This window comes from Jaculus jaculus, chromosome 3 (genome assembly GCF_020740685.1).
Source record: "Jaculus jaculus isolate mJacJac1 chromosome 3, mJacJac1.mat.Y.cur, whole genome shotgun sequence".
Classification (NCBI taxonomy): domain Eukaryota; kingdom Metazoa; phylum Chordata; class Mammalia; order Rodentia; family Dipodidae; genus Jaculus; species Jaculus jaculus.
Genome location: NC_059104.1, coordinates 153,161,012 through 153,188,048, shown reverse-complemented (window position 1 = coordinate 153,188,048; position 27,037 = coordinate 153,161,012). Strand labels below are relative to the sequence as shown.

Here is a 27,037-nt window from a genome sequence, read left to right as displayed (position 1 = left end):
GACATCCACAGGAAAGTTTCTGGCTTTAAATCACAGCGACAATCACGACCATCCTGGTGACACCGGCCATGTGTTTCATTTTCCACAATCGTGCCCACAGGTTTTTGTTTTTTTGTTTTTCCCCCCCACAGGTGACAAAACAGGGTCACTAAGATTCAGTTGACTTTCAAGGTCAGAGCCAGTCACTAGCTTGGCTGAGACTGGCCACGGGTCTGTACAGCCAAGCTCGTCACCACTCCTTGACCCACTCACTGCCACACTTCTAAAGGAGGAAGGATGGATTGGGGGACACGGACAGCAACCCCTACAAGACATGGTATCAGAAAAAGACAAATGTAAGAAGCAAAAAGGGAGAAAGTCATGGAAGTGGGGGAGTAGGTGTTCTCCTGGCTTCTGACACTGGACCTCAGAAAGGCCCTAGCAGACGGCAGGGAGAGGGAGTCTTTGGAGACGCACGCGCTGCTGGTGCCAAGGGGCCAGGCGCCCACGCTGAACTCCAGTGGGGGAAAAAATCAACACTGTGAGTGTGGTATGGGTGACTCCACCCTAGTGGGTCTGAAAATCTGGATAAAATGGGTAATTTAAGACATGCAAACTGAGACAATAGACACTTTCTATTTGTGGAAATAGATTCAAAACTCCTAAATACAGTATCAGCCAGCTAAATCCAGTCTTCTCATTAAGGAGGTGATGCTAATTTAATGGGACTGAAAATGGCAAAAGTCAGGGGGCTCTGTTTCAAGAAAGCCACTAATCTATTTCTTCACGTTGGCAAACGAAAAGGGGAAAGATACAGAAGAGAGCCAGAGAGCTGGAAGGCATTTCATAAACAATGGCCCTTTCTTGATGAAGATGTGCTCCAGGTTAAAATTAGTAGAGTGTGTTTCCTTAATATTATAAAATGATTTTGTCTCCATTTATTAGTTGCTTACCAGAAAGTGGTAGAGAAATTTCCACTCACATCTGGAAAAAAGACACAGAAAGCCTGCATTGCCACAATTACTTACAAATATTCTGGAAACTCTAGTCAGTAGAATCATAAAATAAAATGAAATAGGTAGTACAAATAGTTTTAACTTCCAAAGACCACATGATTGAAAATTCAAGACAAGCCATTGAATAATTGAAAGAATTAATGGGAGATCAGTAAGATGGCCACTTATGAAATATAATATGGAAATGCTATAACCTTATGTGAGGAATGACCAAGTAGAAAGTAGATAATATTAATTACTCAAATTAATAGCAAGAATGTCTGGTAACATTTTAGTTAGATCTATATAAATGAGAATATAAAATGTAATTGAAGGCCTGAAGAGAAAATCAGAACAAACATGAGAACAAAATATTTCTAAAAGTGCTTTCTGGACCGGAGAGATGGCTTAACAGTTAAGGTGCTTGCCTGCAAAGCCCAAGGACCTAGTTCGACTCTCCAGATCCCACATAAGTCAAATGCACAAGATGATACAAGTGAGCAAAGTTACACATATGCACAAAGTGGCACACGTGTCTGGAGTTGGATTTGCAGTGACTGGAGGACCTGGTATGCCAATTCTCTCTCTCTCATAAAAAAGAAATTACAAAGAAGTGCTTTCTCTGAAAATTTGTCCTAAATTCTGAGGAAATCCCAATCAACATTTCTAAGACACACTTCAGAATTTGAGAAAATTATTTCAGAGTTACTAGATTTGGTGTTTTTTTTTTAAATAGAAAGAAAACTTATTTTTTGATCATAATTGAGATATATGATTTCGGTAATAAGAAATAAAGTAGAGAAAACTATTGCATACAAAAATAAATCCTGTCTTCTACCACATTGCTGACCTTCCAAACATGATTACTCGTTTATTATTTATTTGTAAGCTTAATTTTTACAAACAAAACTCAGTTTTGTATGACTATTTTATTATTTATTTATTTATTTGAGTGTGACAGAGAAAGAGACACAGAGAGCGAGAGAGAGAGAGAATGGGCATGCCAGGGCTTCCAGCCTCTGCAAACGAACTCCAGACACGTGCGCCCCTTGTGCATCTGGCTAACGTGGGACCTGGGGAATCGAGCCTCGAATCGGGGTCTTTAGGCTTCACAGGCAAGCGCTTAACTGCTAAGCCATCTCTCCAGCCCTTGTATGACTATTTTATGATGCCGCTTTGCTTTGTCCATACTTATGCATGTAGATCCATTTCATTCCTCTTACTGGCTATATAGCATTCCACCATGATCGACTTAACCAATTCTCTCATTGAGGTACACTGAGTCTGTTGATACTCTTGATTTTTTCCCCCTCATTTATCCTTCTCTTTCCTGTCATTTCAGATATCTAAGTAAGAGGGGCCATAGTTAGCAAGGCCTTTGGTTTCTACTATTTTACAATATTACTTTTTTCAGTCCATTCTATGTGCCAGGCAAACAAGTGCCTTGCGGAGTCTTTTTTTTTTTTTTTTTTTAAAGTTAGTTAGTCATATCCAGTTGATTAAGCCATGGGTGTGACGTACCTTGCTTAGGTTTGCGGAGGCATCAATATCCTTGAGAATAAAGCCGGCTCCGTGTCAGGCCTTGGGGCATCGGTCCTGCACCTACTCACAGTGCGATGCCAGTTCTGGAGAAAGCTCTACTGTACATGCAGGGACTTCACAATGAGTGAGTTGTAGCCAGCCCCACCACAGCAATAAAGGCTGGACAATCTTCCCTGGATCTTTCTAGATCCTTTTGGAATGGCATGCTTTTCTTTTTAAAAATATTTTATTTTCATTAATTTATTTATTTGAGAGAGAGGTAGAGAGAGAGAAAAAAAAGAGAGGGGGTGGGGGAGAGATAATGGACACACCAGGGCCTCCAGCCACTGCACATGAACTCCAGATGCATGCTCCACCTTGTGCAGCTGGCTTACATGGGTACTATGAGATCGAATCTGAGCTCTTAGGTTTCGCAGGCAAGTGCTTTAACTGCTAAGCCATCTCTCCAGCCCATACTCCGTACTCTTGGTACCGCCTTGGTAATGCATGCTTGGGTGTAGCCCTCGTCTGAGGGCCCACGTGGTTTTGAGATATCTGATCCATGCCCACCCCTGAAAGTGCCTGTGTCTTGAGACCACCTCCCAGGATGCTGAGAGTAGAGCATGGGTGTGAGGTGCCCAAGATGGTATCTTAAGGACATTTGAGAGGAGCACAATGTTTCTCCCATGGTGACTCTTGGCACTCTGCTGCATTGTGCCAAGCCCCAGCCAAGCACTGGGGGGACACAAAATGAATGAGATAGATAGTCCAGTCTCGCTCTGCCAGGAGGTAACAGTGCCAAGGAAGAAAAACAAGTATAACTCTCCCACACAACCTCATCATTTGGCCAATGGGGAAACTGAGGCCCAGGGGTGCCATATGTCTTTCTAGTCCTGTTTACATGCTAAAGACACAGTGCTAGGCTCCGCTACGGCTCTCAGGGAGTTAGTTCTATTAAAGATCTTCTTTGAGGAAAGGGATGTTCACTTCTTCCCTTTATTTCTTCTTGCTGAGTCACTCCTCAGTTCAAAACAAAAAGTTTTGAGCCCCCCCTGGGCTGGAGTGACCAGGCTTTAAAAACTGCCTTTGATATAGGATACGGTTGGAGAATGCAGAAATGTAAAACACATTTTATCAAAGTGTTCCCTTTCACCACGTGGTAATTTACCCTCCAGGTCTCCAGTGGACAGCGTTTTGGTTTTGGTTTTTTTCCACCCAGATGGGAAGGCACTGCCTTGGCTCTGGTGCTGTGCTTTGCTGAGCACAGGAGCCCAGGCAGCAGTTCCTTGGGCTGGTCAGGGGAGGGCTGTGGGAAGGGAGAAGGAAGGGACAGACAAAGGGAGGGAGAGAAGGAGGAAAGGTGGGAAGGAAGGGAGGGAGGCAAGCTAAGGAACAGCTGGAGGAATGGAGACATGGAGGAAGGAAGGGAAAGAAGGAGGCTCAGAGAGAGGAAGGAAGAAAGAAGGAATAAAAGGAAGGGAAGAAGACTTCCAGACCCCGCCCCCCGGCCCACAGTCTGGAAGTTTCTCCAAGGCCATTAATATTTTTTTCTGTTTTGTCTTTGTGTGTGAGTGTGTAGTATGCATGGTGTGGCATATGATATGTGTGTGGCATGTGCATGTGTATGTGTGTGCGGATGCCTCCACCCTATGTATGTGGTGTGTGCACAGGTACTCAAGAACGTTGGTGTCCGCCTCCATCCCAGCCCTGTGTTTCCTGGAGACACAGAGCCCATCACGGCCTCCAGAGCTTGCCTTTTTTTTCTTTCCTTCTCCAAGCCCCAGCACTTCTGCTACGCGGACGCTGGGGGATGGACTTCGGCAGTGGGCTCGTGCCCGCTCATCCCTCACGCTGGCCTGGCAAGCACTCTTACCCACTGAGCCATCTCTCCAGGTCCTCACCAAGGTCTTTCAAGGAAGGCACTATCACTTTTAGTGGTCAGGTGTCCCGAATAACTGTGACCAGGACAGTAGCCCTCTTCCGTTTTTCAAGGACGACCTACTCACGTCTGGCCAGATGGGGAGACCCCACTCAGCTCCTGTGTTCTCTGGAAAGCATAACATGAAGACCAAACCCTCATGGGGTGCTTGGGAGGGAATGCCTCCAGGATGTAAAAGCCTTTTAAAAATATTTTATTTATTTATTTGAGAGGAAGAGGGAGAGAGAGAGAGAGAGAGAGAGAGAGAGAGAGAGAGAGAGAGAGAGAGAGAGAGAGAGGATGGATGAGGGCCTCTAGCCACTACAAACAAACTCCAGACACATGGATCACCTAGTGTGTCTGGATTTATGTGGGTACTGGGGAGTGGAACCTTGATCCTTAGGCTTTGCAGGCAAGTGCCTTAACCGCTGAGCCAGCTCTCCAGCCCCTAAGTCTTTTAATGTTTCCTCTGGCACAGGAAGCCCTTAGGGGGGGCCATGCAGGAGCTCTTCTGTATGCTGCGGAGCTTGCAGAGGGGCCTCAGGGTGTCTTGCCCAGGACCCACCAGGGGCAGGGAAAACCTAGCAAGTCTTGGGCGAGGGTTCCCGGGGCTGGGGACTACACAAGGGGAAAGCCATTGGTTGTGACTGTTCAGAGGGAACTGGTGAGGAGGGTGGCATGGCCCGTCCCCAGCACTGCTAATACTTGGTTCCCCAGGAAGCAATGGCTGGTTTCAGTGTCCTCCGCACAATTACCAAAGCTAAGCTGGGCCCCGTGACTATTGTTCTGCGCTTTCAATTCCTCCCTCTTTCCTCTCCCTCCTTGGTGCCAGGCCTGGAGGGAAGGTCGGCTGTGCGGGAATGCCAACTCCGGCTTCTTCCACTTTCGCCTATGCAACTGTTGCTTCCTTCTGACATTTTCCGTGCTGGCAAGGCGCACCTTGAACGTGGTCCCTGCTGCTAAGTGAGGGGGATGCCTTGCTGCTCTGCCTTGCTCCCCTCATCCCACCGTCCGTGACAGCCCAGCCATGGAAGCGGCCACTCCCTCTGGAAAAGCTTGATTTTTAAAGGCTGACAGTACTCACTGGCCGCTCTGAAAATGGGCCCTTGAGAGTTAGCAGTTTCCACCGAGGGATCCAAGCCCTCCGCTCTCCCGTCTGCAGCCAACATCTCCACCCCTGAGGGAGGCACACAGCACTGCACCTTGGCCCCAGAGGTCCTTTGTTCTGGAAAATGTCCAGTGAGTGACTGGCTGGAACACTTGTGGGTTGGGAGAGGGCACAAAAGGATGGGAAAGGGAGTGTCCCAGATTCCCTGGAGAATGGCAGTGCTGGATAGAACCACCACGTCCAAAGAGGCTGCTATGAGGGGACAGGCAGAAGCAGAGTGGAGTTTGGGCTGGGGTGATGGGCTCCTTCTTGGCACTGGAGTAGCTTAGGAAACAAGTTCTAAGGCTGCTTGGCCTTTGGAAGATTTTCCTGACCTGGGCCGTAAAGCAGCAGCAGGATGAGGAACCGCGACACTAGGGTGGCGGATTGTTAAACCCATGGCTACATCTACTGACCCACGGAACTGAGCAGAGAGAAGGGACTCAGGAATGGCTGGATCCAGGGGCTCGTGGGACTGCATCATTCACTCCTGGTGTCTGTGTCCCGTCCCCCCCCCCCCCGCGTTGTCTTTTCTCCGCTCCCCACTTCTAGGCCTTTCCTGGCACTCACTCTCCGGCCATGCTCTCCACACGGTGAGGCTCATACTTCCGCCCTCCCTCTCTGGCACCAGAAAACACTAGAAAGGATTTTAACACAAAAGTGATTATTTTTAAATTTTTTGTTTGTTTGTTTTTTGTTTTTTGGGTTTTCGAGGCAGGGTCTCACTCTGGCCCAGGCTGACCTGGGATTCACTATGTAGTCTCAGGGTGGCCTTGAACTCATGGCAATCCTCCTACCTCTGCCGGGCTCCTTCCCCAGCAGGTAGTGCCAAGGGAAGGACCAGGCCTGCTGGCTCCTCCCAAGGGGTTGAGGAGGAGATGAGCGTTGGACAACCCAGACCTCTCCTAGTCACCGGAGAAAAACCACACTGAGTCAGGAGTCTTGTGGAAGTAGGAACTCTCTTTACTGTTAAAAGCAGTTGCCTATATCATGTTGGGGATGAAGGTGGGGATTTTAGGATGGTGGGGGGAGGATGGGGAGAGGTAAGAGCCAATAGTAAACTGTAACTATTGAAATGGTAATTTCAACGCGGAGGTGACAGGCAAGAAGCCCTTAGGTCGCCAAGCTTTAGCTAGGCTCAGAAGTTCCACTACGCCTCACGCCTGGGCCTTTCAGGACCCAACATACCTCTGCTTCCCAAGTGTTGGGATTAAAGGCATGTGCTACCATGCCTGGCTTCTTTTAATTTTCTAAAGTATATTTTAGAAGTATTTTACTTATTTATGAGACAGACAGTGAGTATGGGCACACCCTAGCCTCCTGCCACTGCAAATGAACTCCAGACACATGTGCCACTCTGTGTTTATGGCTTTATATGGGCACTGGGGAATCTAACCCAGGCCATTAGGCTTTGCAAGAAAATGCCTTTAATGGCTTAGCCATATCCCCAGCCCCTCTTTCAAATTTTTAAATGGCTAATGCATTAGTGCTAGCTATGATACACATGAACCACACACACTGAACACACACGATACCACCCAAGCCACACACATATGGTACACACTGACACTCCATACATACCACCCAAACTACACACAAGCCAGACACATGCACACACCACACTCCCACTACACATACCACACACTCCACACACATACACCACGCCAGACCCCTGCTATGCACACCACACGCCATATACTTACACACACCACACACATAACACACACACACACATCCCCTATCCTCCACCACACATACCCTTCAGACACCAAACATAACACATACTCATACCATGCACACCTACACATCACATATACATATATCACCATAGCATATAACGCACGCACACTACATTACATCTAGGCTAATGTGAATGGAAAGAGGTTTACCCTACGGCATTGCACATAATGATGCTGACATTGAAAACTATTAGCTCTGGTATAGGAGCTAGCAGAAAATAAAGTGGGCATTGGAAACAGTGGTCAGGGATCATCATGGACTACTTGGATTGGAAAGCAGACATCTGCAAGAAAAAACAACTGATGAGGAAGAGACCAAACTCTACCAGACTACTGATATTGAATCATCTCAGTGAAACACGTTTCAACAGAGTGTATCACGGTCTCCGAACTCTGGCTTGAGGCTCTGGACACGCGAATGGAGGACTCATACAAGTGTGTTTCTATGGCCTTACAGAAAGGAAAGAGACCTTGGTGCTGAAGCTGGAAGAGCCATAGAATTTGGGGACAGGAAGTACAGAACACGGAGTGTTTGTCCGGGGGTATGATGGGGACGTCAGGGAGGCTGGTCAGAAAGGAGCACATCGTGTCAACACACAGTCTCTCCTGCTGCGCTGTTTTGTTGTTATTTGGCTTTTGCTTTCGAGGTAGGGTCTCACTCTAGCCTAAGCTAACCTGGAATTCACTCTGTACTCTCAGGCTGGCCTCAAACTCGCAGCGCTCTTCCTACCTCTGTCTCCTAAATTCTAGGATTAAGTGCGTGCACCAGCGTGCCCAGGTTTTGCTTTATTTTGAGTAAGGGTCTTATGTCGCTCAGGCTTGACTCAGATTCACTATTTAGCTGAGGTTGGCCTTGAATCCTTTCTTGTACCTCCCAAGTACTGGATTACAGGTGTGTACCATCATGCCTGGCCAGACATATAATTTCTAAAGACAGAAGAGAGTGAATGAGTGCGGTCATGGGCAGCTCATAAGGGCCCGTTATAGAGGAAGAGACCAAGGCTGAGGCGAGCCAAGTAGCCTTCAGGGACTGCGTAGAGCCAGCATGGGGACCAGGTTCCAGAGTTAGGCTGTGTGCCTTCCTGATTCTGAAGAGGCTCTTTAACTGCCCTGTGCAAGGTCATCTTTCTGTGAAGCAAGGATGTTTCTGGCATCTACAGGAGGTCGTATGAGGACTAAGTGATAAAGGGGTTGGAATGATGCCTGGCAGTGAGATAGCTGTCATTGAAGATGTGTCACTACGATAATATTGGAAATACAGTGTGGCTGTTGGTTGGCCAAGTCTGGAGGCCCTAGCTGGTGACCACAAAGGTTTCCTGTGGGTTCCTGTGTCCTCCAGAGTCTGGCCGCGGTTCCCCCCACCATGAAGGTTCCCAGGCAACAGGGTGGGTGAACAGCTCTCTTGGCTTATTGTTAGGGAAATGGGTTTATAAGCATCTGAGCATGGGGAGAAGGGTCCTAAGGGGATTGGACATACCAGGTTCATTTCTGATGCCTAGTTAAAGTATGCGGACATTTATTCCAGCACATAGGCAATGGCGGTGGGGGGGAGGGGATCAGGTGATCTAGGGTCTCAGGGGGATGGGCCGTGTGAAGGCTGATAAGGAGTTTCCTAGGCAACTGGCCAAAGGTTGCAAGGCTGTGGGCACAGCCTAAGTTCAGGTGTGCTGAACTTGAAGAGGAAGTGGCCTCCTGTAGCTGGGGGGTCCTTAGCTGTGCATGGCAGCTCAGGCCCCTCTCCTGAAGGCTCCAGCTTGTGCCTGGCAGTGCCCGGCAGTTTCCTTGTATCCATCTGCTCAGGAGTGAGTGTGGCCTGCAGGGCTCAGAAACCTGCCGCCAGCACGGAACTCAGAACAGAGAGGATCCGTTTGTGCTGGGGACTTTCCTATCATTTGAGCTTGAAGGACATGAGATACGTGACTTTGGGATATTGGTAAGAGGGTGCCTCATAAAATGGGCCAACGCTGAGTTAATGTCTACCGAAGCATTCAGCATAGTGCCTGATACATAGACGCTTTCAAGCCATCATTCCTTTGACTATTAGCACAGAAATCTGTAAGCATGAGGGAGCTAGGAGCAGAAGCAGTCTTCTTGTAAGAGGGCATTCTCTTGCGAAGCCCCCATAAAGCGGTTCCAACGTCATGAAATGTTAGGAGCCTGCTGCTGCTTCTCTGGTTCCATTCTGCTCACACAAACACAGATAAGGTGCCAAGAGCATCCCACAACTTGCTGTTCTGGCCACAGGTTTTGTTTTGTGGCTTGGGACAGAGTCAGAACTTGTCTGGCTGCAGCCCAGGCTCCTTTGCCACCTGCCTCATAGAAGCCTGACCTGTGGGAGGCACCTCTTGGCAAAGCTGGGGCCCGATGTGGGATGGAGCCTGGAGCGATGAGGCTGGGAACATGTGAGCCAGTGGGGATGGCTGAAGGAGCAGCGGTTCACAGAGCTGCCCGTCACGCCGGCCAGGGCGTCATTTGGAGTCTGCAGAAGAGCGTCCATGTTGGGCAAGAGCCAGCCATATGCCAAGCCCGTGCGTGGCAGGCAGTGGCCGTGCTTTGGAATCTCTGCACTCCCTTGGGCTCGGGCAGGGTGAGACCCGCAACCCTCTCAGTCTTGGACTTTTCTTCGGGGAATGGAGGGCGGAAGACATCTGTGGTTCCTGGGGTGGGCTCTCTTGCTTCCGTGTTCCTGTGTATTTGCAACGGGAAGTGCCAGGGGGAGCTAAAGGGGGCCAGATCAGCATGCTCTTCTTCCTGTTCCTTCATTCTGGTCTATAGATTGGAATTTCTGTTTTTTCTTTTTTTCCTTTTGTATTTCAAGGAAAGGTCTCACTGTAGCTCAGGCTGACCTGGAATTCACTCTGTACCTCGAGGTTGGCCTCAATCTCACAGTGATCCTCCTACCTCAGCCTCCTGAGTGCTGGGCTTAAAGGTGTATGGTACGACACTTGGATTTTGGAGTTTTGTTTAAAGATTAGTTTCCAATTTTAAAAGTTTAAAAGCTTCATAAATTCCATGCTCTCTGCTATCCTCCAACCCTCCTTTTTAAAAATATTTTTTGTTTATTTTTATTTATTTATTTGAGAGAGACAGAAAGAGAGAGAGAGAGAGAATGGGCGTGCCAGGGCTTCCAGCCACTGCAAACGAACTCCAGACGCGTGAGCCCCCTTGTGCATCTGGCTAACGTGGGTCCTAGGGAATCGAGCCTTGAACCGGGGTCCTAAGGCTTCACAGGCAAGCGCTTAACCGCTGAGCTATCTCTCCAGCCCCCAAACCCTCCTTGATACTCTGATATTCTGTGTGTGTCTGTGTGTGTGTATTACTGTTTGGGTGTGCATACACACATATATGTGGAGGTCAGAAGACTGGCTTAGGCATTGTTTTTCATAGGGGCTGTCCACCTTTTTTGAGACAAGGTCTCTCATTGGCTTGAAGCTCATCAACTAGGCTAGGCTGATTGGCCAATGAGTCTCCATGATCTTCCTGCATCTGCCTCTCCAGCTCTGGGATTATAAGAATACACCACCACACTTAGCATTTTTTCCTTTATTTATTTATTTTTATTTGTTTTGTTCCAAGTAGGATCATACTCCAGGCTGATCTGTATCTCCCTCTGTAGCACCAAGCTGGCCACAATTTCATGTCAATCCTCCTGCCTTTGCCTCCAGAGTTCTGGGATTAAGGGTATGGACCACCACACCCAGCTCACATGCTTAATATTTTTATGTGGATATTGGGGACTAAACTCAGGTCCTCACGCTGTTGAGAGAAGCACTTACCCATGTCATCGCCACAGAACCTAATGACTACTTTTTTTTTTCTTTTTTGCTACTGCCTTGGGTTTACCCTTCATCTGTCTATGCCTCAGTTTCCCTGTCTGTATGATGCCAGTTTGGACAAGAGTTTGGGTTAGGTGTCCCTGATCCCAGAACTGGAGAGCTTGGGAGTGGAGGGAATGTTAACCACTTAAGCTAACTGAGTCCATCCACTGCAGAGCATTTGGCCTACACCCTGGCAGACCCAAGGACCCATGGGACCTGCCTCCCAGGCCCCCAGGGCTCTGTTCCAGGATTTGTGTCTAGCCCCACTGCTCAGCAGCAAATCACACTGCTTCTTCCCATGTCCTCTCCCCTCCAGGGACTCCGGCCGTGGCAGCTAAGTTGGGCTCCTCTGCTGCCCAGCAGCCCAGGCCGGGAGAACAGGAGAGGAAGAAGCGCGGCTTGGCTTCCTCTCTGAGGATGGATCCCCATAGCCGCTCTGGAAAGAGCCGAAAATCCACAAGATTTCGCTCCATCTCCCGCTCCCTGATGCTCTGTAATGCCAAGACCAGTGATGACAGCTCTAGTCCTGATGAGAAGTCCCTGGATCCCCTCGAAGTATCACTGGGCCAGGGCAAGGACAGGTTCCTCCACTCCTCTGCGCAGCTCGCCGACACTTCGGAGGCCAGGATCAGCAGTATTCCTGATCTGGCACTGGCCTCAGACACAGCTCAACTCCAAGCAGCCAGCAGTGATCGAGGCAAGAACTGTAGAAGGATGTTCTTCATGAAGGTACGCCCAGGGTTTATACAGCTAGAAGAGCCCACGGTTGGTGTCTTACACTGTGACTTTATCCATTTATTCAGAGATTAGGAAAGCAAGGTGTTATCATGAACAATAAGCAGGGGGGGAAGTTGAGTCAAGGCATTCTGGAACTCACAGCACTCGGTATGGTAGCAAATCAGGCTCAGTAGTCACTCTTCTCTAGGAGATTCACTGATGTCAGTTGAAGATACACTGAGCCTAGATCCCTGATTAAAAAAAAAATGTCAGGTGCGATAGTCAATACATTAGAAAGTTCCCATCTCCTGACAAGTGCTTCTGGGCATAGTGTAGGTGGTCAGATGACACCTGTCCTGTAGACTTAGACAAACAGGGAGCCTGGGTGCAGAGGAGGCCTTGGGGAGACAGGAGAAAGAGCCCAGGATGGAGAGCTCGCTTCCAGAATGCCAACTGTGAATACTTTCCAGGTGCCCTCAGCCAAGTGCCCCCTAAGTGTTTGGGGATGCGAAAAGTTCAGAATGCCTGCCTGAAAGGGATCACATTTCAATGTCTGTCAGCGCCCGGTGATAGAAATCTGGGGCGGTGAGAGCGTGCAGGCTGGCTGAAGGACTTTACGTACCGGCCGCTCCCTCAGAAGTGCTGCTCCGTTGCACTTGTACTGAAGCAGGGACTTCTCAAGGGTCCAAACAGAACAGGACCTCGAAGTCAGTACTGAGCACACGGAGTCGGACCCACCTCCAAAGGCTTCTTCCCTAGCCTGTTGCCGAGATGCCGAGGCAGCCGCATGATTGAAGAACAAATAGGTAAGCCATGCCAGGGCCTTGGACAGGTCAGGCAGGTTTCTACAACTGACCTCCTTCAGGAGGGAATTCACTTATAATAACAAGCACATCAGGCAACACTACAAAGCAGGTGGAGGTGGCGGTCCCAACAACCCTCAGACACAAGCAGCATCTTGTGTAACTATCTATTGACGACTTCCATAAATATCGACCATATACCGTGATCATAATCCCCTCTCACCACCTTTCCTTCTTCCCCTCCGACCTCTTCTCAACGGAATCCCTTCTTCACTCCAACTAGTCTCGCTGCCATCTCTGTGCTATGCAAGTCTCGGGTAGGCAGCGTCAGCCGCTGTGCCATGACTATCAAGCCCACTGCGTGTCAGGAAGACAGCATTGTAAGCACGCCTTCCTTTTCTTGGGACTTGACATTCTTTCTGCCACCTCTCCCACAATGGTCCCTGAGCTTTGCAGGGTGTGATAGAGATGCCCCACTTAGTGCCGAGCACTCCACTGGCACTTCTTTTCAGCACTATGGTGACTTTTGAGTCACCCCAGTGGTCACCACCATCTGAAAAGAGAAGCTTCTCTAACCGAAAGGGAGAGTAGCCTCAATATAAGAGCAATGGCTAAGTGCACAAGCGGCAGCTGCAGTGTCCTGCCTGGTGCAGCCTGCTGCCTTGCCCGCGGTACCACTTGTACGGATGCCTCCTGAACTCACCTGATAGGGTAGAAGGTGAAGCCATTCTTATTGGTTTGGGGGAAGCTAGCCAGACTCCAAGCTTGCCATGAATAAGGAGAAAAATATTCAACCAGCTGAAAGCCAGACTTATTAATAAAAATCTGAGTATATCCAGATGAGAGCTCAGATAAGTCAGATTCCAACATTGTTCTCACAGACTCCTAGAATGGAGTCTTGCTTCTATTTAATTGCATAGGTATTTCTTTTTTAATTTTTTTTTTATGAGAGAGTGAAGGGGGAGGGAGAGAATGAGCACACCAGGGCCTCTAGCCACTGAAATCAAGTTCCGGATGTGTATGCCATCTTGTGCACATGCATGGCCTTGTGTGCCTGCGTCACCTTCTGCACATGGCTTATGTGGGTTCTGGGGAGTTGAACCTGGGTCTGTAGGCTTTGCAGGCAAGCACCTTAAACACTAAGTCATCTCTCCAGCCCCTGCATAGGAATTTCTTGAGCACTTACCTTGTGCTAGGCATTGTGGGTGGGGGCAGACACTGCCTGCATAGAACCTTCTTAAAACAGAGGAAAAACTACACCCAAGAGGGATGGGAGACTGCAGAGGGTCCATGAAAAAGGAAAGCATGTCACTGGGGATGCTAGATTTCTTTCCTTCTTTCAGGCAACATTTATTCCTAAGTGCCCATTTGGACTGGGAATGGCTCTATGAATTGTGCAAACAAGATCACCTCCTACCCTCATACAGCTTTCGTCTGGTTTGGAGAGGCATACATTAGCAATTTAATGCATGATGTAGACACAACAAAATAAAAGGTGGCCCATCATGAAGGAGGGTAGCCACCACGTTTGAAAGGCTTTCTATGTCTATGCTTTTGATCAAGGTTCTGAAAATAGTGGAGGAGTGAGTCCTATGACCATTGGAGGAAGGGCTTTGTAGGCACAGTATGTAGAGACAGGCCAGAAATAAGTATGTTCAAAGCGCCCTGAAGGCTAAGGTAAGAGGACAGCTTCAAGTTCTAGGCCAGCCTGGGATACGTAGTGAAACGTAAAAACCAAAAAGAAAAGAATATGCTTGAGAAGCATCAGACTGTCTCGAGCAGCTGGGGAGATGGCCCAGCGAGCAAAGTGCTTGCCTTGCAAGCTTGAGGACCTGAATTTGATCCCCAGAACCCAGATACTGGGCGTGGAGGCACACACTTGTGATCCCAGAGCTGGGGAAGCAGAGAGAGGCGGGTCTTGGATGCTATCCTGCCAGTCAGTCTAGTCTACTTGGCAAGCTCCAGGCCAGTGAGAGGTCCTTCCAAAAAGGAAAAAAAGTGGATGATGTTCCTGAGGACCCACGCCTGGGCTCCTCCTATGGCCTCAAATACACCCCCCATACTCATATGTACATGAATCTAAATACACATGAGCACTTGGACACATAGATATGCACACATTGCATGGGCATATGCACACAGACATGCATAATGAAAAAGCACAGGACGCAGTCAGCAGACGGGAAAGAGAAAAGTATATAAAGAATATAAAGGTGAGGTACAGCCAGAGGCCTGGGGAAGGACTATGGCAAGACCTTGGGACTTTATTTTAAGAAGGCAGGGGAGTGACACAATCAGCTTTGTTTTAAATGCCCACTGTGGCTCTTGGAGGACCTGTAAGGGGCCAAAACGATAACCCCAGCCTGGAGTTATGTGCTTCAGATGAGGGGTCAGTGGGAGAGACATGGAGAATGGCGAGGGCAGGGGTTTAAGGTTCAGGTAAAAATCAGAAGGACTTGTCAATGGGAGGATAGAGTTTGAAGGAGTAAGGGAATGAGAGGGGTCAATGTCAACGGCGTATTTTGACCAGATCAACCTGGGAAGGAAGTGGCATGCCCTAGCAAGGAAACAGCAGGCTGTAAACATGACCAGGAAAAGCAGTTACCATTTTAGTATGTGGAAGTATGGGGGGGGGGGCAGAAAAGGACTCCAGGAGGAGGAAGCAAAGAGAGGGAGCTGAGCATGCTTGAGGGCTTGGGCCTTGGTCACTGGGCACAGGTGGGTGTGTCTGGGGTTCTGTTGGCGCACCTGTCCAACAAGCTGGGAAAGCCAGTGACAAGGAGTGCGAACGAGAGGGGAGTGGAAGGGGCCAAAGACACATTTCATCTCTTTTCTTTCCCTCTTTTATTCCTTTGTACTTGAGACTGTATAGTTTATGAAACTTCACAGTTCCTAGCTCATTATTCTTCATCTCCCAAAACCCTAGGAGGCAGCCCCACCCCATTCTCAGCTAACTTGTCTGATCATTCCAGTTAGAATCTAAGAGGCTCATTTACTGCCTAGGTGGTCGTGGACAATCCACTTTCCCTCTCTGTGCCTCAGCTTCCTCACCTATTAAATTGACAGTGGTATATATGTCATAGATTTCATAAAGATGATGCTGTAGGCATTTACATAGTAAAATTCAGTAGCATTACCACATTACACACAGTAATTGCTTGAGAGATACTAACACTTCAGTTCTTAATGATGAGGACACCAATGCTGAGTCACTAAGTAGTCCATGAATTCGACAATGTTTATTGAGTTCCTTCAATATGTCAGGAAGTGTGCAACGGTTATAGCTTTAATGGTCTTCGCAGGCTAATGATGGAGACAGGCACAGACCAGACCATTGTTATGGTCAGGACGGGGTATGGAAATGCCAGGGAACTTGTGGCTGCACTTCCATTTGAAGAGGAGTGCTCCAGCACAGATGATATGGAAAGTGGAAGCTGTAGACAGAAGTCCAGATAGTGGAACGTGGGGAGAGATGCGGGTATGAGAAGTGTGCTTGGGTAGAGGATGGGGCGACCTGAGAGCTGAGTCAGGTTTGAGTCAAGGGTAAAATGTGGAGCGCTTGTTTGGATGAAGACCTGAGACCTGGTTCCATTTAAAGGAGCTTAGGTGAGTCTTAAAGACACTGGGGACGCCGAGGTAAGAGGAATGCCATGAGTTTTGAGGACAGCCTGGGATACAGAGTGAATTCTAGTTCATCCTGGGCTACAGTGAGACTCTGCCTCATAAAACAAAAACAAAAACAAAAAAATGAAACCAATAACACATTGTAATCTATTGAAGGTTTCAGTTGTCTCAGCCCGCCTCTTCATCAAAGGTGATAGACCAGAGAGGTTAAAGGCCACAGCTGGTCCCAATACCCTTTCTGGAAGCTTCTCAGAGCAACTTACAGCCACCCACGTCTTCCTTCTGGCGGAGACGCTTTAGTCCCTGCTCCGGGCTCCCTTCCTCCCTGCTTCCCTTCCTCAGAACTGCCCTGCTCGCAGGCATGACTCAGTTGGCCCAGACGGACTCCTCAGCTTCCAGCAATGCCTTGGTTACACTGATTTCAAAACAACATCTGGAAGAAGCCCTGTGATGTCAGCCCTTGCTCTAGAAACGCCTAATGTGAAAATTGGAGAAGAGGAAGTTGCATAAACAGACAACTTAAAAAGCCTCATTGGATGGGTGTGCCAAGCACACCCAGGACTGAGTCCATTCTGCCTGAGGGCATGCCAAAGCTGGCAGGGGTGGGTGGAGTTCGAAGGGAGCAGATGAATGTTGGCTTCTATGGGGTACTGGGGTTCAGAGAGGCATTTTCTCCAGGGAGTTTCTAGACTCAAATGGCAGGATAGTGCTTTTTTTTTTTTTTTTTTTGAGGTAGGGTCTTGCTCTAGGCCAGGTTGACCTGGAACTCAGTATGTAGTCTCAGGCTGGCCTTGAACTCACAGTGATCCTCCTAAAATGGCATGATGTTGAAAGCCAGGCTTCCCAACTAAGAAACAGTTTAGCAGACCTCTAACTTCAAAAGGAGAAAATAAGTTTTCAAATGGAGAGAGTACTTATTTATTTATTTATGAGAAACAGAGAGAGAGAAAGGAAAGAGAGAATGAGACTGCTATGGCGTCCTGCCACTGCAAATGAACTCTAGACACATGCACCACTTTGTGCATTAGGCTTTACATGGGTACTGGGGAATTGAACCAGGTCTGTCAGGCTTTGTAAGCAAGTGCCTTGAACTGCTGAGCCATCTCTCCAGCCCCAGAAAGAGTATTTTTAAATGCTTTTTCAGCAGAGTGTTAAAGCCAATGAATGGAAGCTCAGCCAGCGCAGGGAGTCTTCCCTCTCCCTCCCCACACCCCCGTCCTTTGATTTTAAGTCTCTTCAAATATTGGAATTGCACTTATTTTGAGCTGTTATCTGGGGATTAAAAACAAAACTCAGGCTAAACCCTCAGGTAACTCAGCAGTCTGGAGAACACAGAAATAACTATAATCAATCTTGTCACCTGTCCTTTCCTCCAAGCTACTACTTATCCCATGTCCTTAAAGAAGGGTTGCCCACAGAGGATGAATGGAAGGGAAACTATCTCAGTGAGAGGTTTCCAGGCTACTGGATAGACAGTTTTCTGTTGCTATACCAGGATACGATAGATTAGAAAACTCATAAAGAAAGACAGTTTACCCAAGACTGCCTTGGTTTTATTGGTGAAAATCATCATCAGTGATAGTCTATCTTTCTCCGGATTTCATTGGGAAACTTTCTTTCAGGAATGTTTCAGTTGTTTCCCAGGAGACTTGCCTTCGTCGTCGGTGGTGGTGGTTGAGTCAGGAGTCCCCCATAAAATCCTGTTCTGGCAACTTGGGAATTGACACCTTCTGGAGGTGGTGTATTGTTGGGGGCGAGCTCATAGGTGTTACAACCAGCTTCCTCTTGCCAGTGTTTGGCACACTCGCCTGCTGCTCTTGTCCACCTGATGTTGGCCAGGAAGTGATGTCCACCTTCCGCTCTACCATCTTTTCCCTGCAGTTTCTCCTCGAGTCTATAAGCCATAATAAACCTCTTCCTCCCACAAGCTGCTTTGGGTCGGGTGCTGAGTGCCAGCGAGAAGGTTACTGCAACAGGGGAGTGCTGCACTCAGGTTTGCATCGCTGGTAGAAATCACCCAACCAAGAGCAGCCTGCAGGAAAAAAAGAGATTTATTTTGGTTTACAGGCTTGAGGGGGAAGCTCCATGATAGCAGGGAAATCAACAGCATGAGCAGAGGGTGGACATCACCCCCTGGCCAACATAAGGTGGACAATAGCAACAGGAGAGTGTGCCAAACCCTGGCATGGGGAAGCTGGCTATAACACCCATAAGCCCGCCCCCAACAAGCTGCCTCCAGGAGGCATTATTTCCCAAATCTCCATCAGCCGGGAACCTAGCATTCAGAACACTTAAGTTTATGGGGGACACCTGACTCAAACCACCACCAGTAGTAACACTCAACTGTCATCAAGACTCAGGAAGTGGCTGCAGGAGAATCATGAACTCAAGGTCAGCCTGGGTTACATAATGAGGGCCTACCTTAAAAAATGAAATGGGGCTGGAGAGATGGCTTAGCAGTTGAAGCGCTTGCCTGTGAAGCCTAAGAACCCCGGTTCGAGGCTTGGTTCCCCAGGTCCCACGTTAGCCAGATGCACAAGGGGGCGCACGCGTCTGGAGTTCGTTTGCAGAGGCTGGAAGCCCTGGCGCGCCCATTCTCTCTCTCTCCCTCTATCTGTCTTTCTCTCTGTGTCTGTCTCTCTCAAATAAATAAAAATTTAAAAAAATTAAAAAAAAATGAAATGAAAGAAAACAACTCAAAACAACAAACAATGATAAAACAAACAGAAACACACTTGAGTGTGAAGGCAGGAGGAACAGGAGTCCAAAGTCATTCTCAGTCTGGCCTGGGCTACATGAGATTTTATCACAAGAACAGAAAAAAAAGTCAAATAATATAATTCATCATGCCAACCAAAAGTGAGTACAAAAATTAATATGTCCATATGATTATGTCAGTAAATGTAGAGCAAATAACTTTATAAAAGCCAGCAAGGGGGGGAGGGAGGGTATTACCATGGGTTGTTTTTTATAATCATGGAAAATGTTAATAAAAATTGAGGGAAAAAAAAGGTAGATGGTGGCTTGGCGTTTAAGGCATTTGCCTGCAAAGCCAAAAGGCCCAGGTTCAATTCCCCAGAACCCACATTCGCCAGAGGCACAGGGGCGCACGTGTCTGGAGTTAGTTTACAGTGGCTAAAGGCCCTGGTGTGCCCAATCTCCCTCTCTCTTTCTCTCTGTCTCTCTCTCTCACCCTCCCTCTCCCTCTTTCTCTGTCAAATAAATGAATAAATAAAAATTTTAATTATTTTAATTTAAGAAATCAGGTAGATGGCGTTCCTGATGAACGACACCCAGGCTGCCCTCTGGCCTCCACATTCACATGAACACACGTGCATCACACTCAAACATATGCACCTTCACACACATGAACATGCATGCATGCTTAAAAGTTATGATACTATTATTTTATTGTGCTGAATATTGAACACAGAGTATTGTACAGACAAGGCAAGCACTCTTTAATATTCTATTACTCTTGAGAAGCTAACAGGATGTTTGAAGACTCTTACAGGACCCTGCAAATAAAACAGATGGCATTTGTGGTGTTTCATACATTGAAAAGTGTGTGACTTGCTACGCTTTGTCATAAATAAATGGTCACATTAGCATAAAAAAGTCAGCAATTCACGGGGCGGGGACAAAGTGGAAGAATTTTGTAACTGTGAATGTAACATTTAAGTGCTGGATGACAGGCTTATATTACCTTGCCTGAAGACTGAAGTTTGGAATGTAAAAATTGTTTTGCATTCCTGGAGTAAGCTCAACTTAATTATATATATATGTATATGTATATATATAAATGATCTTATTAACATAGCTCAAGATTTGATCTGTTAATATTTTGAATATTGCCATTTATATTTCTGAGAAATTAAAATTTTAGAACTTCCTTATAATGGCCTAATCTGATTTCTCATATTAAAGTATTTACCACTTCTTCAGGATTAATTAAGCTAATATCAGTGCTGTATTTTTCAATGAAAATGTTTGACAGACTTCAACTATAAGATGTTTAAGCATAGATATTTCTTTGTCTAAGGGTTTCAAATCACCATTAAATCTATTTGTTAGACATAGGACTATAGGTTTTTTCTTTTGGTATTCATTTGGTAATACACATTTTGTGTGTGCTGTCAGGGGAATTGTATGTGTGAAGTGCTGGGGACAGAACCCAGGGTCAGATGCATGCTAAGTAAACAGGCTACTCAGAATCACATTCCAGCCCTTTTGAACAATTTATATTGAGAGAGTCTCTCTCAATATAGTTTCTGAGGCCTGACCTCTCGCTCTACCTCAACTTTCTGTGTACCTAAGATCTGCACTTTTGTTCTGTCTGAATCTTCAAGTGTTTTTAGCATAGCATTGTTCATAAAATATTATTATATTTTTGTGAAATATTGCTGATGTAATACATGAAATTACATGAAATGGTGCCTGCACGTCCTTCTCCCCAGTCCCTCCACAAGCAATGTTTTGCAAATACCAGGTGTGGGTGTTATGGTCTCAGTGTGGAATGTCTTCCATAGGTGACTGTGTTTGAACTCTTGGTCCTCAGCTTGTGGCACTGGTTAGGAAGATTGTAGAACCTTTAGGAGGTGGAGCCTTGCTGGAGGAAGTGGGTCATTCAGGGCGGGACTTAAAAGTTTTGTAGCTTGTCCCTACTTCCTGTGCATGCTCTACTTCTTGACTGTGGATGCAATGTGACTAGCCAGCCTCCTGATCCTGCCACCATACCTTCCCCCAGTGATGGACTGATTCCCCTTGAAACTGTAAGTCTTTCATTCCTTAGCCTGCTTCTTGTCAGGTAGTTAGTTACAGCAATGAGTACAGTAACGAACACACTAGGGTACTATCACTACTTGTATATTGAGTTTGATGCAATCCAGTTACCTTGTTCAGAACTTGGTCTTGTGTGAATGTGTGTGTGTGTGTGTGTGTGTGTGTGTGTGTGTGTGTGTGTATACACATGTGTACACATGCACATGAACTACCTTTTGAACATTGACAGAACCTATAGTGATGCCCATTTTTTCATTTTTCCAAAGTAGTTTTACTTATGAGAGAGAGAGAATGGGCACACCAGGGCCTCTAGCCACTGCAGATGAACTCCATGTGCTACCGTGTACATCTGGCTTACATGGGTACTGGGGAATCAAACCTGGTTCAGGCTTCACAGGCAGATGCTTTAACCACTAAGCAATCTCTCCAGCCCTCATTTTTCGTTTTTTAAAATACTTTTTATTTATTTATTTGAGAGACAGTGAAAGAGGCTGAAAGAGAGGGAGGGGGAGAGAGAGGGTAAAAGAGGGAGAGAGAATGAATTGGTGTGCCAGAGACACATGTGCCTACCACCTTATGTATCTGGTTTACGTGGGGCCTGGGGAATTGAACCTGGGTCCTTTGGCTTTGCAGGCAAGTGCCTTAACCACTAAGCAATCCCTCCAGCCCCTCATTTTTCATTTTTTAATACTGTTATTAATACTGATATTTTAAGTCTTATTTCACTTTCTCTCATAATCTGTCATTAAATGTATCATTTTTTCTTCTCGTAGAGCTGATTTTTTACTCTTCTGTGTCCTATGATATCTACTCACTAAGGAATGCTGGCTATTATTCTTATTACTTCCTTTCTCCTACATTCTTTTAGATCTTGTGATCTATCTGTTTTATTGAACTTTTTGAGATGGAAACCTAGATCACTGTTTTTTATCTTTTCTAGTAAATTCATTAAATATTATGTATTTCCCTCTAAGTTTAGTAGTGTTATACACTTCTTTCTCAATCCCTCCTTGCCTCTTCCCTGTCCCTCTCTCCATCTCTGTTTTTTTCCCCAGTGCTAGTGATCAATGCCTATTTTAGACATGTGAACAACTGAGCTATATCTTCAGCCCTATTTTCCTATTTTTTTTTTCTATTATGGTTTCTTATATGACCTGTGGCTTACTTAAAAATGGGCAGTTATAAGCCTAGACTGTTGGCTTGGTTTTATAATCCTAGCTACTCTGGAGCCTGAGGCAAGAGGATAGCAAGTTCAAGGCCTACCTGGTGCACAAAATAAAAGTGAAAAAAGTTTTGAGGATATAGCTCAGTGGTAGAATACTTGCCTAACATGTGAGAGGCCCTGAATTTAATTCCCAGCAATTAATCAGTTATTTAAAAAGTTAGGAATGGTGGTACATGCTTGTAATCTCATCATTGGGGGCTGCAACAGAAGGAATACTGCAAGTTTGAGGACAGTCTGGTTCATACAGCAAGTATCCGGCCAGTCAGGGATATACTGTGAGATCTTGTCTCCAAAACCAAAACCAAGACTGAACCAAACCAAACCAAAAAATGAGGAAAGAATGTGTAGCTTAATTTGCAGGTAATTGAAATTTTTCTCTCTGTTTTATCTTTTAGATTAATCAGTCTATAAGAATAATTAAGAAAAAGGAATAGAGAAAGAGAGACTATATTGTGAATGGTCTTAATCATTGGAAATTTGTTGAGACACAGCATATGGTCCATGCTCATATGTTTACATGTGTTTTGTCAGATGCAGCGTTTGTCTATGAATTAAGTTTGGACACCATTGCCTTTCTCAGCTCAGTGCTGGAAGTCTCCCATTATGAGTATAGGTTTGTTACATTTAATCCCTTCAGTATTGTCAACCTCTTAAAACTTTTTAGAAATTTCATTTGCTGGCAGAGATAGAGAGGAGAGAAAGAGAAAACTGACCCTCCAGGTCCTCTAGCTGGTGGAAATGAACTCCAGAACATGACACTGTGCTTCTGGCTTTATGTGGGCGCTAGGGGACCTGGGTTGTTAGGCTTTGCAGGCAAGTGTCTTAACTGCTGAGCCACCTCTCCAGCCCCAGTTTTGCCAGTTTTTGCTTTGTGTGTTTTGACACTTCATTTTTCTGTGCACTGATTTGTGTAACATTTTGTATTCTCCTAGTGGGTTAATGCTCTTAGAGATTTAAGTAGCCCTCTTCTGTCTAGTTATGATTTTTGATAAAATTATATCTGCTATTCATATAGCTTCTCCTACTAATTGTTGAGTAGTGCTTATATGGTATATTCTTCTCCCACTTTTACCTTCAACCTGTGTTCACATATTTAAGTACAGTTTATGTAAGCAGCTCAGAATTTTTATTTTTCTTCCATATTATGCTTTTGGCTCACTATTTGTCTTCATATTTAATGTAATTTCAGATGTGTTTATATCTACATCTATTGTTTATCATTTGTTTCTAGTTATTCCATCTTAAAAATATTTATTTACTTACGTATATGTATGTACATGTGTGCATGTGTACATCTGTGTATGTGTCTTTGTGTTTGTGTGTGGACACATGTGTGCCATGGATGCATGTGGAGGTCAGAGGTCAACTTTTGAGTCAGTTCTCACCTTGCTCCTCATTTTGAGGCAGGGTCTTTCAGTATCTGTTGTTCATTGTTCCTTTTTGGGCTTCCCAGAAATTCTCCTCTAAGCTTTCTGGGATTACAGAAACCTGCCACAGCTTCCAACTTTTACTTGGGGCCTGGGGATCTGAACTCAGGTACTCAAAGTTAAGTGGCAGGTGTTTTCCATACTGATCCATCTCCCAGCCCTTATCTCAAGGTTTTTATATTCTGTTTTCTGTCTTGCCCTCTTTCAAATTAATGTTTCACTACTCCATTTCCTTTGGGATTATCTTGCTATAGTTATTCCAAAATTATTTTTATTATTAAACTATAAAAGTATGTTGTTAACACAATGGTCTCTTTTAAATTAATACTTTTTGTCCATTCTCAGACAATACTAGGAATATGAAACACAAAATTCCAGTCACACTCACCCACTCTTTTTCATATTGTTTCCATGCATTTAATCTGCATATATTTACATCTCTGAACATATCATTTTTCTGCATAGTGAGAATTCATTTGTGTCAAGGCTCATGTTTACCCGTTATCATTCTTCATTTCTTCCTTACTGAGTGCACTTCCTTTCTGCCTAAGGCAAGCTTACCTTTAAGATGGGCTAAGAGCACAAATGATATCTACCCGTCACATGTCAAACTATTTACATTAAAATGTTTACAATAAGTGTTCTTGGGGCTGAAGAGATGACTTAGCAGTTAAGGCACTTATCAGTAAAGCCAAAGGACTCAAGTTTGATTCCAAAGTACCCATGTAATATAAGATGCACAAGGTGGCACGTGTATCTGTAGCTATTTGTAGTGGCTATGGGCCATGGGGTGCCCATTCTCTCTCTCTTTATCTGCCTCTCTTTCTCTCAAATAAATAAATAATTTAAAAATAAAATATATAAAATAAAATATATGTTGTCTTTTCCACCTTGACAAATACACCTCCATAGGAACTTGCATGGCCAAGTTCAATTAGTTATGTGCGCTTATCATCAGAGCTCTGCCCTGGAAGTTCTGAGCTCTTGGTCATGATCCTCTCTCACCCTACTGTCCATCATCACAAAGGCCTTTCCTGTCTGCATGTGGACACCTGAAGTTCTCTGTTCACTTTCCTCCCTCAACAAGCTAACGTCCAGCCTAGTCTGCATGTGCCCAAGCTGTGATGTGCTCTGGATAGCGTAGGCCCAGCAGAGAGATGAGGTTGGTTCATCAGCTCTCCTGGTGACATCTGATGCCACATGTGCATCTAACTTTCCCCTCTAGCTAGGTATTAACTTATCACCACATAGTCGAGAAGTCTTATGTCCTCACTGTGGAGTTTGAACTCTTTTTAAGAAAGTGTGGGCTATAAAACTTGAGGAGACAAGGAACTGACAGAGTCATCACCCTGTAAATATTTATGCAGGGAATGAATGGTTGCATACATCAGCTCAATGAGGCCATCCTTGAGGCAGAGAAGAGAATCTATTGACATGACTTTCTTTTTGAGGTGACACATAGGCTTCCTTTGCATAGTACCTTGGGCATCCCACTAGTTGGGGTCTGGAGTCAGTGGTAGTCAGACAGGAAGAAGGGCACCAGCCCATGGGACCAGACGTGTGGGAGGTCCCGTCCCTCTGCAGCTGCCCTCCTGCATGGATGCAAAATGCTTTGATCCACAGTGTGGAACATCCTGCCCTTCTTTTCAAATTCAAACTATCGGTTAGGCAAAGTCACCAGTCATGTAGTGTGACTCAGCAGTGATGAGGTCAGAGTACATGTCTGGCATGTGCTGTGGGTGGAGACAGGGGGCAGTCAAGGCCTGCATGGCACACCAGTTCCTTCACTGAGCTGCCTGGGAGAAGCTCAGCCTGTGGTTTTGAGGCCTAAGCTTCCTTGGCCAGCAGGAAACGTGATTCTCTGGTGGCTTGCCTCTTCCTGCCACAGAAGAACCGCTTGTGGGTGCTGAGAGCAGCCACTGGGAGGAAAGCTTGGGGTTCCAGAACTCCCACGGAGCCACTGTGTCCCTCGAGTGTGTGGAAGGATGGGCAGGGAGACTAGGGTGGTCCATGTGCAGGAAGAGTGGAGGGACTGCCCACAGGTACAACTCATGTCCACTTGCTAAAGATCTCCCAAATTCCAGGTGATCTCTGCTTGCTGTTTCCAATGCTTGAAGATATTCGGAAATATCCTTCTAGAAGCTGTTTTTATTAGTTGGCAATTTGAACCTCACTGGTTCTGGTCAGACACCAGTTGGCTAGTAAAGAGCTTGCTTGGATAGAAGGACAATACAGAGATACTGGGGACTGTTGGCAAGGCATCCACCTTTCCAGCTCCATGGCTAAGTACTGTCCTTCGCGCATATGGGACAGCCGAGCTGGGCGGCCCCTGTCTCTGCACTCACCCCTGTCTGCTGCCTCCAAGCCTCTGACCTTCCTGTCACTTCTGCCTGGAACACCTTCCTCACTCTTCCTCACGAACCCCAGCCTTACAGTCACCCTCCAAGGCCCAGTGTGTTAGTCAGCCATCCATGACGGTGACAAAGTGCTCGAGCGAATCCTAATCAGCTTCAAGGAGGACAGGGGTGTTGCGGGTCGTGATTTCAGAGGGTTCAGCCTGTAGTTCCTCCACTGCTGTTGGCCCGTGGTGAGGCAGGACATCATGGTAGGTGGTGGGAAGGTGTCGTGGAGACTGCCCACCCCATAGCAGACAGGGAGGAGACAGAGAAAGAGAGAGATTGATTTTGTAATGTGCTCCTCCCTACAATTCCATGGATTTGTGCATTGATCCATTGATGCACACAATCATAATCCAATCACCCCCAAAGTCCTCACCTCTGAACAGTGCTGCGCTGGGGACCAAACCTTCCATACGTGGGATTTTGGAGAACAGTTGAGCTCTAAACCATAATCCAAACTCGACTTATCTGTCATGAACCTTTTTTCCGTAGTCCTCTTAATCCTAACATGTTGCTTTCCACCGCCTGTACTGGGAGCAACAATAAAATACTTTCGTAGTTTCCACCAAAGAATCAATTCTGAGTGCTAGCTGCAGGAAGGAAGAGCTAACTACTGATTTGATCTTCTATGACCAGTTCAGGAGAGTGCACAAAAATGTTTAAGGTTCTACAAAAATCTATGCATTGCATGAATGGATCATAATCTTCTTATAATTTTAATATTTTTGTTTGTTTGTTTGTTTGTTAGTTTGTTTGCTTGTTTGTTTTGCAAGATAGAGTCTTACTCTAACCCAGGCTGACTTGGAATTCACTATGAAGTCTCAAGGTGGCCTCAAACTCACAGCTACCCTCCTACCTCTGCCTCCTGAGTGCTGGGATTAAAGGCGTGTGCCACCACGCCTGGCTAATCTGATGATCTTTAAAAATATTTTATTAAATAGTG

The 27,037-nt window shown here is 46.1% G+C and overlaps 1 protein-coding gene across 1 annotated transcript in view; it reads left to right on the top strand.

Annotated features, from left to right (window-relative positions):
- Window positions 1-27,037, top strand: part of Il16 (interleukin 16) — a 123,608-nt gene that overhangs the window by 21,100 nt on the left and 75,471 nt on the right. Inside the window, exon 2 of the mRNA XM_004658240.2 lies at window positions 11,434-11,846. Coding sequence (XP_004658297.2) covers window positions 11,434-11,846 — 413 coding nt within the window. The remainder of the gene's footprint in view (window positions 1-11,433; window positions 11,847-27,037) is intronic.